Source organism: Necator americanus, chromosome IV (genome assembly GCF_031761385.1).
Source record: "Necator americanus strain Aroian chromosome IV, whole genome shotgun sequence".
Classification (NCBI taxonomy): Eukaryota; Metazoa; Nematoda; class Chromadorea; order Rhabditida; family Ancylostomatidae; genus Necator; species Necator americanus.
In genome coordinates this window covers 9,613,967-9,629,227 of record NC_087374.1, presented here as the reverse complement: position 1 = coordinate 9,629,227, position 15,261 = coordinate 9,613,967, and the positions used below count along the sequence as shown (strand labels likewise).

The 15,261-nt window shown below is 39.7% G+C and overlaps 2 protein-coding genes across 3 annotated transcripts; one reads left to right on the top strand and one right to left on the bottom strand.

Annotated features, from left to right (window-relative positions):
* Positions 1-612: 612 nt before the first annotated feature.
* RB195_000775 (uncharacterized protein) lies at positions 613-2,868 on the top strand (the record flags this gene model as incomplete). The annotated part of the gene is made up of 4 exons (XM_064197284.1): positions 2,159-2,165; positions 2,223-2,308; positions 2,361-2,523; positions 2,810-2,868. The coding sequence occupies 4 exons, from the start codon at positions 2,159-2,161 to the stop codon at positions 2,866-2,868; spliced, it is 315 nt and encodes a 104-aa protein (XP_064053165.1).
* Positions 2,869-4,420: 1,552 nt separating this feature from the next.
* Positions 4,421-10,542, bottom strand: RB195_000774 (uncharacterized protein; the record flags this gene model as incomplete). Of its 2 annotated transcripts, XM_064197282.1 has the most annotated exons (9): positions 4,421-4,585; positions 4,639-4,815; positions 6,224-6,292; positions 6,396-6,505; positions 6,729-6,841; positions 7,903-8,049; positions 8,359-8,496; positions 8,568-8,743; positions 10,312-10,542. In XM_064197282.1, the coding sequence occupies 9 exons, from the start codon at positions 10,540-10,542 to the stop codon at positions 4,421-4,423; spliced, it is 1,326 nt and encodes a 441-aa protein (XP_064053163.1). The 2 variants fall into 2 exon arrangements, with proteins under 2 accessions (XP_064053163.1, XP_064053164.1); XM_064197283.1 differs by lacking the exon at positions 6,224-6,292.
* Between the last annotated feature and the right edge of the window lie 4,719 nt (positions 10,543-15,261).

Below are 15,261 nucleotides of genomic sequence, written 5' to 3'. Positions count from 1 at the left end.
CAAAAACCTAATGTCAAGAGAGTGAGAAGTGTAGTAGGGGCAATTTCGAACAGCCTCCAAGAAATAGGCTTCAGCTGTACACATCGGCAGGACGGAATCTCCTCCTAACCCTGTGATTATATTTTAACAACCTGCCCACGGATTTTAAATTAATTGCTTAATACATTAGCAAGAACTAGTCTCTTAATTCCGAAGGAGTGCTCGGTAGGGCAGCACCAGGACTACGGGATTACAGGAGCCATTTTAAACTGTTGAAATGGGAAAGAACTGAGATGACGATCTGTGCATACAACTCTCATACGCTTCCGTCGGGAGCGGCCATTGAAGAATCTGATGATTCAAACCAGCAAGATCGAGTACGAAGTCATCAAACTGAGGCAGGACGACTCCACCCATTGAGCGCATATTTATGGCAATGCAGAAGAGCCATTCTTAAGAGAGATAGAGGAGCTGGAGAGACCCTCGCCGACACAACTGCGGCAATATGTGCATACATTGTTTCGTTTCGAGAAACTTTTTACACTCGATCTGTGCATACAACTCGCATACGAATCCGAATCGGACCTTCATGGATGAGATGGTGTAAATCAATGTCAGGTTTGGGAATATTTGATGCTTGCACTCCAACATCAAGTTACGAGAGAGGAGGTCGAAGCTTTCGATATGGACGACGATGATATTTACAGAGGGGACCACACCTCCTGTAAGGTATTTGTGATGGTTTAGATGTTGAAATTGATCCCAGAAGAACGTTTTAAGGACTTAATGTCGAGAGTTCATGGTCCGCAATGAAAAAAAAAAACGGGTGAGAGGCTCTCCAAGTTTATAATGACAGCTGAGAAATCTATGGTAACTTGCAGTTCCAGATCCCTCCTCTCTACGCTGGACGCTTGAGTCGACGGTGGAGGATAATGGATCATAAAGTAGAAATTACGTCATCATTGTTATTAAAAGGTGTTCCCTGTTCACAGAGACCTTCATTAACTGTGACTATTTAACCTACTTTTGCAAAAATACCACGTGGACAACATCGACGACAAATATCGTATCGTAAGCATCACAATTTTTTTGTATTTGTACAAATATTGTATCATAAGCATCATAATTTTTTTGTATTTGCACTTAAAGGCATCACACGAACGAGGGGTACGGATTCAGGGGAGTATTCGATAGGGTGGAAAAAGAGGGGGGTGATTCCGTCGATTTTTTCCTAATTGCCGTAAAAAGCGGCCCGGAAGATACGGCTTCAGGCGTTTTGGCGCACTATTTTCTACAGGGAATTCGACTGGGGCGCGCCAGCCTTGGGCGACGCCTCATGTTCCGGGTCGTTTTTTACGGCAAGAAGAAATGGACGGAATCACCCTCCTCTCCATAATCAGCGATCCCGTATACGAATACTCCACCTGAAATCTGCACCACCTCAGATTCGTGGGGTGATGCCTTTAATTCTATTTGGCCACGCAAGATGAACTCCACCGATGAAAAACAGAGTTGGATAGATATCGATCTTCAAAGAAGTAAAGTAAAAAGAAATACTATCGCGGTTGAAATTGGTCATGTGATGACCGCATGCAGTGGTTCGGGCTTATGTGGAGGAGCTGGCTGGACAATAATTGTTAAAAAGCGTGAAAGATTATCAAAAATGTACGTGATAAGAAGAAAACAGAACTATCCATGAAGCCATCGTATTAAAAACAAAGATTTATGGTCTAAAATATGATAAGAAAAGCAGTTAGTGCTAAGAATATCAGTGAATTTCAGAATGTAAATCTTGTTTGACATCTGGTAACAATAAATGCTACCATTTACTCATTTATGAGTCGAGTATGAAAGCGCTTGCTCTGCCCCTCGGATCTCAGTTTGATTCTGAAATGAATCCAAACATCAACACCAACAAACACCTTTTCAATCTTCGATCTTGGGGATGCATATAAGCACGTGAATCCCGTACAAAAAGCATATGCTCTGCTCTGATTCTCGTCGTCCATGACGCGGCCAAACTGCAATCATTGTCTGGAGGGTTCCGAGATCTTCGTCTATCTCTGCCTACCATCTACGCGATATCCACCGCCAAAGCATCAGCAACCGCTCAACAGCTTGGTTTCAGTGAAGCTTCGACCTCATGAAATGAAGTCGCCGTCTATCAAATGACGTGATAATGGATGGTATAAATAGCGGAGAATTCTATGTATAGCTCATTTACTAACAATGCCCCGTTCCAGAAGGAGCAGATCTAAAAGTCGTAGTCGAAGTCGTTCGGTGCGATCGGAATGCTATACTTCCCGCCGAAAACATAGACAGCACTCGCGTAGGTGGTGGCAATTTTAATTTTCTTGCGGAAGCAGCTATTAGTTTTTCAGATCACCGAAGGAGAAGGTCAATCTCGATGCGTTCGAAGAGCGCATCTGCGCCTCTATCTCGATCTCGTTCAAGGAGAAGATCCAGCCGATCGCTACGTTCATCTAGCACCGCGAAGAAACGAAGCCGACCACGACGTGGAGCAAAAAGTGAAAGGGTCAAAAAGTGGGTATTAAAGAGGTAACATAGCTGAGCAATGCGTAAAGTCTTGAAAAATATTTGTAATGCGCACTGCAGCGGAATATTAAAAAAAAAGAAAGCACATAAATGCCGCATCCGCACAACGAAGGAACCGTAATATAAAAGGTCAGCGTCACGTATTGTCTGTTGCTGCACTGTTTTTCAGATTCGCAATAAACTGTATAATTTCTTTAAAAAAGTAATCTAAACTAAAGCTTGGGAAAATGTTGAATGGGATCTTTTTTTCTTTACCCCATCCTGATGCTTCCAGAGCTGCTCCGAAAAGAACTGTTGGAAAACGACGTCGCAACTCCAAAAGAAGATCTGTGAAACAATAGACAGAGAGAATTCGACGTATACTGACACAAGTGCAATAAAAAGTCCCTAGAGGATATATGCGAGCTGTGGACAAACTACCTTAAATTCTACCTTTTTTCTATGGAATATTTTCTTAGTTACTCGAGCTAAAAGAGCTAAAAGCTTTACAGTACGTAGAAGTTTACCCTCTAAAGTAGTGCGTTACGATTCCCTTACTTCTGGAAGAAATGAGTTGAAAAAAAAAAAAGTTTCAAAGTCAAGAAGGAACCTATCTTGGCATTTTGCGTTGAAAACCGGGCATAAATAAAATATTCAAAAATCCCAGAAGACAAAGAAGATCACAAGCGAATATTGAAGCCTTGAGACAATTTTGTTCTGCGGAAAAAGGCGGAAAAATTCTTGTGTGGACATCAGAATACGATACGTGCACAACTCAACCATACACCTGGGAAGAAGATCAAAATCTTCGAAATCCAAAAATTCTGAGAAAATGAATTTTTTCCAGGGTGTTCGGGGTATCTGTCGTTGATCGCCAGGATTCTGCCTGGAGAATTTGTTCGGATTCATCTGACCAAATAAATCTGAATCCCGGAGTTCATTGGAGCGTTTTTGAGCGGGCACAATAAATCATTTCAAAACAAGCCAATAATCCCATCAAAGAGTATAGCGGTTCACATCAGCATTCGTTACCACACTGCTGAATTAACAGCGAGTGTTGCCACTGCCTAAAGGAAATATTTTGACCTATACCGTGTTAGGGCGGGTGGAGTTTAGCGATTAGAGGTTCCGCTTCCTGCACGATCGATCCGAAGTTCGAATCCGCCCAAGTGCTCACCAAGCCTTTCATCCCTCCGGGGTCGATAAATTGGCACCAGAATTGTCTGGGAGGATAAAAACACTGACTTGACCCATCTGCTGGCCCCGCAACTCATTGTGTAGGCCAGTTACACGTTCGTGAACCTCAAACGATTCTGAATTGAATTCGACGTGTCCCAAGCGGATTGATTAACGCCAGACACTTTATCCTTTATCCTTTATGGTGTACTATCGCGTAATTGGTTCCGCTTCCGAAACGGCATAATGTTCGAGGGCTCCAAGTTGGATGCGACGTTTCTTTGTTTACGTTGTAACAGGACCAGTGACTTGGTGGCTTTCAATCCTATAATGGAGCTAAATGCGCGTAGTCCACACTTTGCAGTGGATTTGTGGAAAGCACAGGAGGAACGCAGCAGGGAAATAGTGAAATTTTTCGCTGGACTGTATTTGGATCTCAACCGATGGACAAAACAATGCATCCGTCATTAGAAATAGTAATAGATGAAGTTCGGCAGCATTTTTTTTTCGCTTGATGCTAAACTTTCATTTATTTCAAAATCAAAACTCTTATATTTTCCTGGTTTTTCCAGCCATAGCGTTTCTTTACGGTTAATTTGCTTATATGTTGATAACGAGGAGGACTGATATTTAGGTAATTTTCAAAAAAAAATTTCATAATTTTTTCACATCACAAAGAACAATAATTTATTGAATGATAATCCCACAATGTTTTACAGGGAACCTAAAATCAAGCCTTGCTTGCCCATGCACTCTTCACCAAAGTTGAGTCAGAATTTCGCTGATTGTAGAGATAATATGCTGCTGCTCCGGTGCACAATAGACCTATGTAGTTTAGGAAACCCGGCGATACATCGTAGAAAAGATAGAGCGACAGGAAATAAGCGATGAAAATCTGGAAACAATTAACTGAACACAGCGAAAATGGATAATAGAAAAATTACCGACCTGGAAAGCAGCTCTAACGTTTGAAATAATTTGTGTATTCAGCGCTCCGTTCTGTTCAATGCAGGAAAATGTTGCGTATTGAAGGAAAATTGACGAGATTAATAATACAGCAAAAGCTCCACCGAAAAGTGGATGCGCTGACGTCATCATGTACATGAAAGCGTCACGGATCTCATCCTGTAAATTGAAACTGAGACAAGTTGTTTGTGAAGTGTTTCCGAAATTCTGAGGCCATTCAGCATTTGAGTACTTAAATTGAGCTGAACTTAAATTCTTAAATTGAGGATTGAAAAATCCATTATTATTGGCTAACGTTTTGAAGATATCGCCTTCTTCAGGGGCTGAAAAGGTGAATCGAATGGGATTTATCCGATCAAACGTCCTATCCGGCCAACAAAGAAAATCCTAAATCTACTGTTGGAATCTTAAGTCTCATGGCGGGATAAGTTATTTTCGGGGCTGTGTATACGAGTCTACAGCGCTTTTCTCGTGGTGACCTTGTTTGTACTAAATTCCAAGGATTTGAGTATCCATATACGCCGTGAACATGCATAAGCCATGGTATTGTTGAGGTTAACGAATGCGTGTCATCCTATTCAATGACTTGCCGGATCCAGCTCCATTCCACCGTGTCAGAGGGCAAAATATCAAATGTATAGTCATACCCAACATTGCAAAAAGATGTTGACGTACAGTACACCACCAGTGTGCAAATAAGTCAAATAATTAAGAGGAATATGGAATCACTGGCAACAACTCGGCGTTCGTTACACTAAACAGCCGAACATAATTGACCAGGGCGTACTCAGGTCACTCGGTATCCATTTGCAGTTGACGCAGGACGCCAAGCCTAACACGCTCAGGATCACTGACGGATAGATGGATTCTGCACAAAATTATTGATGATTAAAACTATTGAAAGAAATATACGAATAGTTACTTCGTGTTTTACTCTAACTCTGTTTTACTCTGTTTCTCTCTGTTTTGCTCTCTCTCTCTCTGTGTCCTAATCGTAGCGCTTGGACGGTTGTATAGTCAATGTGTTCAACTGTTAGGACGCACTGCATTTGCTGCAACTCATGCCCCTGAACTGATTAAAGGCAGCATACCACGAAGTTGCCGATGTTAGGATCTCTCCACGAAAAGATAAGGTTAGAGGTGTGGTCAAGGAGTATGAATGCGATCACCCCCAATTCACCCTAATTGCCCTGGATAAAAGCGTGGGAAATGGCCTTGCCGCTCGCATTTTCCTACGAGACGCTCGGGAGCGTGCCTAATCTGCGGGCGCAGATGTATGCGCCACATCTGGCAGTGAACAGGAGAGGAAGCGTCAGCAACCTATTAATTTTTTGCTTACTGTGCCTTCCACAGATGAACAAATAAGTAAACAAATAAACAAATACCCGCTATTCCCTTTAGTCTGCTCCAGTAAAAATTCCATCGCACTGCACTTACAGCTAGTGTGAAATGCGATCACCGCGTGCTCTTTGAACGGATTTGACTCCGACAACTGTCCAGAGTTCTCGCTACATCATCACTGTGATGTTTATTCCCACTTTTGTACTTTTTTATGCAGGCTTCTCACCTGTATAATATCTGCGACCAGGAATATAATCAGTGAATTGAACGAGTTCATGTATAGTAACTCCATTGCCTGAAAAATATTCTTCCTGCGACCTTCAGAAATAACAGGTTTATCGTTGCAGAGGATCTGCGCAAAACTACATAATGGCTAATCAAGAAACTCAAGAAAGAACCTGATAGGTATGGGAGAGAGACTCGAATTGCATGTAAGCAGCGCCTTGCAGAACGATAGCAATAAGTCCATAGAAGATCGAGTACTGGTCGAGTGAAATTTCAAAATTTACTGGAAAATGAAATAGGCTCTCATGCGTTTCTCGTGGATCACATGACACAGCTTCGAAAATTTTGTAAATAGACAAACAGAACGTTCTCCTATTAAATTTTGCAATCCATTCAAGATGTTGGAATGAAGATGAGAGCTCGGATGAAAGATCCAGAAATTTTATCTGTCTTCTCTAGTGTCCGCACAGATGTTCATAAAATAAAAGAGATCTGGGGCGATTCACCTGTCAAGAAGGACGTGAACGAGATCCCTGCAACACCGATCAACTGTATATGATCTAAGCGACTCTGGCGAGAGATCGCAGTGGATCCGAGAAGAATCACCAACGGAGTGAACCTGGAAAATTGAGAAGAAGACAGTTGTCGGAAAGACTCCATTTCTCAGGAATATTTCAAAACCGTTCAGGAATATTCTATTGCTGTTTTGAGCGTTTTTTCCCTGATCTTTGTAAATTCCCTTTATTAGTGAGTTCGTTGTTATTCGCAAAAAAAAAGCTTTAGTACTCAAATTGACGGCTGTTGCTGATCCGAAAGATAACATTTTGTAATCTCTCGTTTTTGATCGTTGAAAACTTGCTTGCGTATCGAGTATTTGATTCTCCTTTATTTTTTTTTTTTTGAGGAATTTGAGAAGAAGAGAATGAATGAAAAGTGAACCCACAGAGACCAGCATTTTCAAACTTTTGCAACGTGAGTGAAGGTGGTGATTTTATGAAGGAACTGTCTTTCTTTTTCGATCTTTCCATTGAAAATCAATCGATAGCTTAGTATGACAAGTATGACTATGATGAGTATGAGAGTATAGCAAAAGAAAAAAACATACAGCAAGATATTATGTATTACATGAAATTATGTTAGGGAAGAATTCCGTCCCCTTTTTGTACGCCCTAAATAAGAGACTTAAATTCAATTAAGACTGTTTTCTTCAGGAAATCAAAATGTTTTGTTTTTCAACGGAAAAGATAAAAACTGGAATCGCCATTTCTGGTCGTTTAGATGTTTTTTCAGCGTAAAGATTCTTCGAATATTTTTATGACCCAGATTAAATCTTTTAAGATATTCCACGTCGAAATAATTGTTTGAAAATTTTCTGCTTATGTAGTTCACTATATCATTTCAGAAAACTAATTACTTTATTTAAAAAAAAGTCTAGCACTCTTATAACGAAACAAAGACAAAAAATCTATCAATAAATAGAAAATAGGGCAAGAAATGTTTAATAAGATATTTGCTTTCTAACTGATCAGATCCCACAATTTATCATTGCTTCCATTTTTTTCTCTCTATTTTTATTGTATTTTTTGAATTTTTAAATTACCTTACTACATTATTTCTCCTTCCTTTATTTTTATTATTCAGAGGATCAACTAAATTCTGAATCAGTTGACTTTAGCTCACCTTTTCACAGACTCGAAACCAGGAAGGCCAATTCCTTCAAATGCAACCAATGTCAACCATTGCGCTACACAGTAGAGGATGGAAGGAAGGAAGCAGTGTCGACCTTTCTCAAAACTGTACGGGGACAACTTCACAATCCCTAACACCCTGAAAATAAAATGATTAAAAACCTTATTCAGTTAAAATAACAGAATGTTCTACAGAGAATTTTTCCACATGAATTTCAGTTTAGTTTTAGTACACAATTTCCTGATTAGGTAATGATTAAAGATTTGTAGATCAAATTCCACGAATAACTGATGAATTATTTCGTTCGAATTCGGAAAACAACGTTATAGAGATATAAAGGTGCTTGAATTTTGACATATGTGCTTGTAGTGCTGATTCAGTGACAAAAATTGCTACCATTAAGGTATTTTCAATCACACCACCTTAGAGAATTTAAAAATACCTTACCTTAACAGCTCTACTATAAATAGAGTAGTGGCCATTTGAAGCATAAGAATAACCACTGGATAGTCGAAAAAGAACCGTGTGACCACAACCTTCCCAATAAGGGAACAAAGTAACGTAGAGCCGACATAAAATGCAGCACTAAAGATTTACATATGATCAATAGATTTTTAAAAATGCAATAAAAATAACTGGAAAGCTGAAAACGTTACCTACGAACCGCCGGTGTCAACAAGAAACGCATAACGAAATGCGGATCACACGTCTCGATCTGGCCCATTTCATAGAGATCGTTCTCCCAGATACGGGTACGGTTTCTGAGAGGTTCGCGTGGATTGAAATGAAAACGTTGAATACAGCGTGGCAACGCGACGGAATTCCCGACGATCTTAAAAAGTCACCATAATCAGAGATGAAAAGTGGAGAAATAGAAAAGTTTCCCCATAGTCGACCTCAACCACATCCGCCTGATTCCTTTCATATCATTTATTTTTAGATCTACTTTAGTTCTACCGTGCTGAGCATGCTTAAACGGCACCTGTTGCAATTACGCACCAAAACTCCCTGTTACTAAATATTCTTGCATTAGAATGATGTGCTTTGGTCGTTGTTCTTTACTAATATTTACCGTCTGATCAATTATTTTCATTTTTTATTACAGGATGATGTTTATCAATACACGTATGAAGAGAAACTACTGGTTTATTCCGTTCATACTCTTCCATGTATTTATATTACCTAGTCATATTTCTATTTTTTCGAGAATTTTTTTTAATATTGTGAGGTGGAAGAGCTGAAGAGTATAGGCAAAAAACCGTAGCAAAAGTAAAAATATCAACAATTAACGGTGTTTAAACAGTCGTGGAAACTGTAGGAGCACCACTTTTGTCCCTTTATGGCGTAACCCTACTTATTATCGTGTAAGCAAATTTTGGCCTATTTTCCTGAGCTATCACAAAAATTTTAGCATTCCTCACATTCCTAACCGGAAATTTCATCTTAGTCATTTTTAATATGTCGACCGTTCGTAGGAAGATTTTTAATCATCAATCAATACAAACTTCAACTTTTTCTTAACCATCGAGAAATAGTACGAAGATAGACGAGTGTTCTCAATAAAGTTAAAATTGCTGACGTTGATCAATCCGCTTGGGACGCGCCACCACGTTCACTTCAATTCAGAATCGTTTGAGGTTTACGAACACGTACCTGGCCTATACAATGACTTGCGGTGGCTAGCCGATGTGTTAAGTCAGTGTTTTTGTCCTCCCAAAGAAGTCAGATACCAATTTATCGACTCCGGAGGGATGAAAGGCTCGGTGAGCACTAGGACGAATTCGAACCTCAGATCGATCGTCCAGGAAGCGGAACCTCTAACCGCTACACTACACTCGTCCGTGTTCTCAATACTTTGACGTCAGTGCGTTGCATATATACCGCGCCAAGAATTGTTAGAATCAGAATCGAATAAAGCTCTCGTGTTCAACCGCTTTGATGCAGCTAAATCCTACAACCTATTCGACGTTTCGATCAGGTTGTAGAATCTACCTGCCTCAAAACAGAGAAGAATGAGTTCTATTACATTTATTGTTTGCGGATTAATTTATTTATTGTTGAGAACATTTAGGGATGTTAATGATGGAGTATTTAATTTCTCTCTTTGGATACGTTAACACATTCAGTCAGACTCGCTTAGGTTTTACGAACGTCTCTAACTCATTTATTGATTTGCGAGGGCTAATGAATGTAGCAGATCCATGTTTTTTTAATGATCGTCTAAGTCTAAGTGTGTGTTTGGTGTTCGGGCTGAAGGTGTTTTCCAACCATCGATCGTGCAGGCGTGTCCGGTAACCTGAACCTTACAGTAACTGCACTACAATACCTCAGTAGAAAGCACTTTACCCTAATTTAATGACTAACTCTAGATAAGTGTAACTAATAATGAATATATATCACCTTGACTCCCGTTGATCTTCGAACTGGTCGAGCGGGCACCAAGCAATTCTTCCATTTGTCTCGATCGCGTGCCAGAGTCGCCCAGTGGTTCCTCCTTTCACGTGAGACACGAAGAGCATCATAATTTTCTTTTAAGGACTTCGTGAAGAAATCTGACCATCGGGTCGGCGGTCTTCCTGTAGTGCGTTTAATATCGCGGGGAACCCAGTCCAACGGGTCATCAAAGCGCATCACGTGTATATACATACGATTAGGTAACAACACTAGCCAATCTTATTCTCATAAACAAAAATAGACAAATAAACAGAATAGAAGATCCATTTTCTACTTTTAAACTTGCTTGGTTTCCTATACAATCTTGACCGTAAATTATTTGATGTGAAAAACAACAAATTTCATTCTTTTTTTAGGAAGAATGAAAGTTGATATGCCTGAGAAGCAAGGAAGAACACATAGCTTGTTGTTTCAATTCCTCATTCATGTAAGCACGAAAAAACTCTCATCGATGCTTTGAACAGCTCTTCATCTTTCAAGCACATAACCTAAGGGCAGGCACGGTAAAATATTTTGCGACTTCTGAGTTCTGTTCCTTATCCGAATAAGATCCAAATTTGTAGATTTTTTATAGCGTTTGCGAGTATATTTTTAAGATTTTTTCGAGATTGGTGGTATAAAATATTCTGATTGTTACCTGCGCGTTGTGGCTGGCGCTGCTTTCACTAAACGCAATCAGGCATCTGAGTAGCTGCCTGGGGCGGTATGAACTGTATAACTTGCAGCGTTATATGGCAAAAGCTTCCCAAACTTTGCAAGAAGGTGCCGTCGTCCAGCACACTGCCAGAACCCCTACCCTGAAAGGTCGGATGCCTGAGGGAAACATAGAATCATTGAAAATAAACATCCGTCTCGTAACACTGAACTGATGGTCACTGTCAAGTGAACTCCAAGTGAAGTGAAGTACCGTGCTGTCCGGACCGCTCGGACATGCGCATGCACCGTTTACTGCATTGCAGGGAGCACCCTTCAGTGATCGTTCCATCACCAGTGTCTACCATCTACTACAGCGATGCTGATGACAGAAAGGTAGGGGGCTGTGCGATAGCTGTGAGGAACAACTGCAACAACCTGGTGAAGGAGTTTGTATCAACGTCGTCAAGGTGCTGCTTTGTGAGATTACAGGATCGCTGAAGACTCAGAGTCTGGATCGTAAGTGGTCACCTTATTCCTCACTTTATTCTCCCTTCCTGACATCACATGTAATCGTTGTATAAAAGACAGTCCGTTACCGGTAGAGATTCCCCAGAAGACAGCATTAATTCGCCGTTAGAACATGTGTCAGATTCCACCGAAGAGGCACCGTCAGCTAGTTTTCTCTTCAACTTTTGTTTTCCTTTGTGCCTTAGTTGTTGGTGGGAAGTGCTGGCAGAAGTTTCTAGAACTTGTGGCAGTAGGGAATTTAATTTCAATAGTATATCCTGCTCTCTTGGCTCTTGGATATGTGCTCTTGGTCATAAACCTGGGGAAATTCCCTTGAAAGATTCGATGGATCGGATCACCTCTTGAAATTTTACCCATATCCAAGTGTACGTCATTGAGAACATATCCTTTTGAGGATTATGTCCTTGCAATTTCATCCACCTGCAGAGTTTTGTTTTTCCTTGGATCGAAAGCACTTCAACATTTGGTAACGCCGTAAGGTCTTCTTTATCTTCCTCAATTTCTGCGTCTGTTTGTTTTTCATAATAACTGGCAGTTGTCTTTTTTGTTGTGTCTGTGTTGTTTTCTCTTGAGCATTAGCGTTATCTCGAACAGGTGTGAGATCATTGGAATAAGAGAGACCAGTGAGTGGGCGGAATATGATTGATTTAAGAAGATTCAGTGCAAGAAGCAGCAGATATGTAGATTTCCTCCTATAACTTTTCTGGATAGTTCTGGATTCTTGTCGATAGTCCAATTTAGCAACAGCCAAGATTGTTAACAAACTTTATTACGGCTAACGTTTCGCCGTCGTCGCCTTCGAGAATCTTGAAATCTCTATGCCAAGATTCAAGGAAAGTCGAACTTTCGCAATCCTACTCTTTTTTTTTTGCTTTTCTATTCCTTTTGTTTTTGCTCATTAGATTACTGTCTCTTTTGTACATTTTTCCTCAAACTGCAACCGTTCTCTTTCTTACCTTAGCCGAAAGTTTGCTCCCTCCATTCTTAATAGACTCTAAGTACATCTATGGTCCTGTTGCAAGGTGATTTCTTCACAAGTTGCTAAGTGCTTAGTCGCACCCCGTTGCCATGTCATTCGCGCCGTATTTATATTATGTATGCAACTCATGTAGTCGTCACCTGCGCCAAAGTACATTTTCCGCTTTCTTCCCATTCACATTAATGGTCTACCTTGTTGAAAGGAAAAAAGGAGAGGATTTTCTGAGCTGCGATTAGATGGGTCGTGACGGTTTCACGATGTTAATCCATTACGAAGTCACTGCTTTTGATAATTATTGTAAACCGGCGAATTCTCGTGCACCACAACGACGATTTCATTCACTTGTATGAATCCCATTCCTTTCTAATCTTTTTTTTAAACTTTTTTTTTCCTAAGCAGCTGAATTACACAAAATTACAAATTATTTTCTTCCACAATAACTAGTTTTTTTTTCTTCTTCAGTTCTCTTATTAACGATTTGTGGCTGGATTCCGAATCCCAGAATTTTCTCACTCCGCTTGTAGTCATATAATTTTTTATAAATTTCGTTCTATAATTTTTATTTCCACTCTCGATTTGTCGTCCTCGCGCGTTATTGATGCGAAGAAATGTAAATAAGTAAATATCTATAGGCATACCTAAAATAATCACCTATTATACATAAATAAATAATTATTGTCACTAGCATAAGCATAACTTATGCAAATTTATTCGACTTCATAGTTTAGCAGTTCGTAGTCCTTAGCTGGGAGGAACATCATGGTAGATTTTTCGACATCAACATAAGAATCCAGTGAGAAAGTAGTAGATCTCAGCGACAAAATCACCGCGATGATGAAAGAATGGATAAATATCGTTGTGGACGTCGTCGGGTGGATTTATGCACAAAATTTAGTTATAGGCATCACCCCACGAATCTGAGGTTGTACGGATTTCAGCTGGAGTATTCGTATACGGCGTAGCAGATTGTGGAGATCCTTCTATTTATTCCTAATTGCCGTGAAATACGGCCCGGAAGATGCGGCGCGTGCACAAGGCTGCCTCGCTCCAATCGAACTCGTTGTAGACAATAGCGCGCCGGCACGCTCGAAACCGTATCTTTTGGGCCGTTTTTACGGCAATTAGGAAGAAATGGACGGCATCAGCCTTCTCTACATAACCTACGATCCCGTATACGATTACTCCACCTGAAATCTGAACCTCAGATTCGTGTGGTGATACCCTTAAATATCTTCTTCCGATAATCATACATGAACTTAACGTAAATATGTTGTTTAGCCAATATTTCGGCACAATCCTTCCATCTAAAGGTTGAAGAGATGCTATCTCGACAATTTGGTCAGTTAAATAACTCATCTTTGATCTACTATGAGAAATTATTTGTTTATATTTTTGAGAAATGTTATATACAGTTAGAGCAAAAATAAGAGACGGATTATTTGTGCGATATAATCTGTTTGTATTTTCGCTAAAAAGTCTAGTTTACTAAGGAAAATTTCGATAAATTTTTGTCCTTTTCTACCCCTTTCAATCCATCTCATGCATTTCTGTCCTACGAAAAGGGAAGAAAGGTCCCAATAAGGGGAAATATGTGGTTTCCGATAGCAGCAAAAGAAAAATGAGGGAGTCATTGGTTTTAAAAAGCGGCCACTGAGAAACAAATTCTCGACATAAACGACGAACGCGAAATTATTATTCTGCCTTTTCAAACCTCTTATTATCATCCTAGGTGGTCGTTGTATGGAGGTGCATCCATCACCGGTTGAGGCTCTCCATCACCGGAACCGTCCACTTCACACATTTTGCATCTCTCAAGTATTCTTTGAAGAGTTCACGTGCCAGCAGTACGTGCTGCGTTATTAACGCAGAATTTTCGAATAAGAACATATATGCTTCAAATTTTGCAAGACTCGGGAATATTTTGCAGAAACGCGTTGAAGAGCTGCATTTGGATGGTGGACTTAAACATCGTTTACTTAAGGATATTTGTGTTAGCCTATTCTTTTGGTCATAGTTCAGAGTATGTTTACAAAGCGCTTATATTACAATTATGCTCTCACAAAAATTCTATTCAATCCCAAACTTCTTCTTATGAAAAGCCAAAGGAATTTCATTTCCTCTTCAGCTGTTCCTGTGTGTTTCCGGGAGATAACATATGTACATAATAATTCACGAAAAAAAAATCAATCCGATTATTCTCGAAGAAAAATGTTTCTCTCACACCTGGTTTCTCAAAAATCGTTCTTCTCTCGTTGACAACACAATGTGAGCGGAAACTCCAAGAAACTCTTCCAAGAACTCTGTGTGCTCTCCAAGAATTATTTTTTATTAAGTTTACAAAAAAAATTTCTCCCTTTATTGTGGTTTTCTTCTGGTATTATAATAATGCAAGAAAGCGATCCTACTAAGACAGACACTGTGATTTCGCTCTGCAATAAATTTCTCCATGGAAATTATCTGCGTAGAAAACAAAAATGTGTGCTTTTTGAACTCGAAAAAATTGCTTTTTTTTCTTCTTTAAGTGTACCTTGTGACTTTTAGTGCTACAACACTGTGATAATTAGAATATAGAAAAAAGTTCATGCGTGTGAATCTCTTTTTTTATAAAATATTGTGGAAATGAGCAATTTCAAAGGACATCATTACATTTCCATTCACTTCATCAGTATTCATTAAAAGTCACCAAGAAAAAATGTAGATTACGTACGGACCAATGCTGTGAATTTTTTCACGGTAACATTTCCTCTTCATTA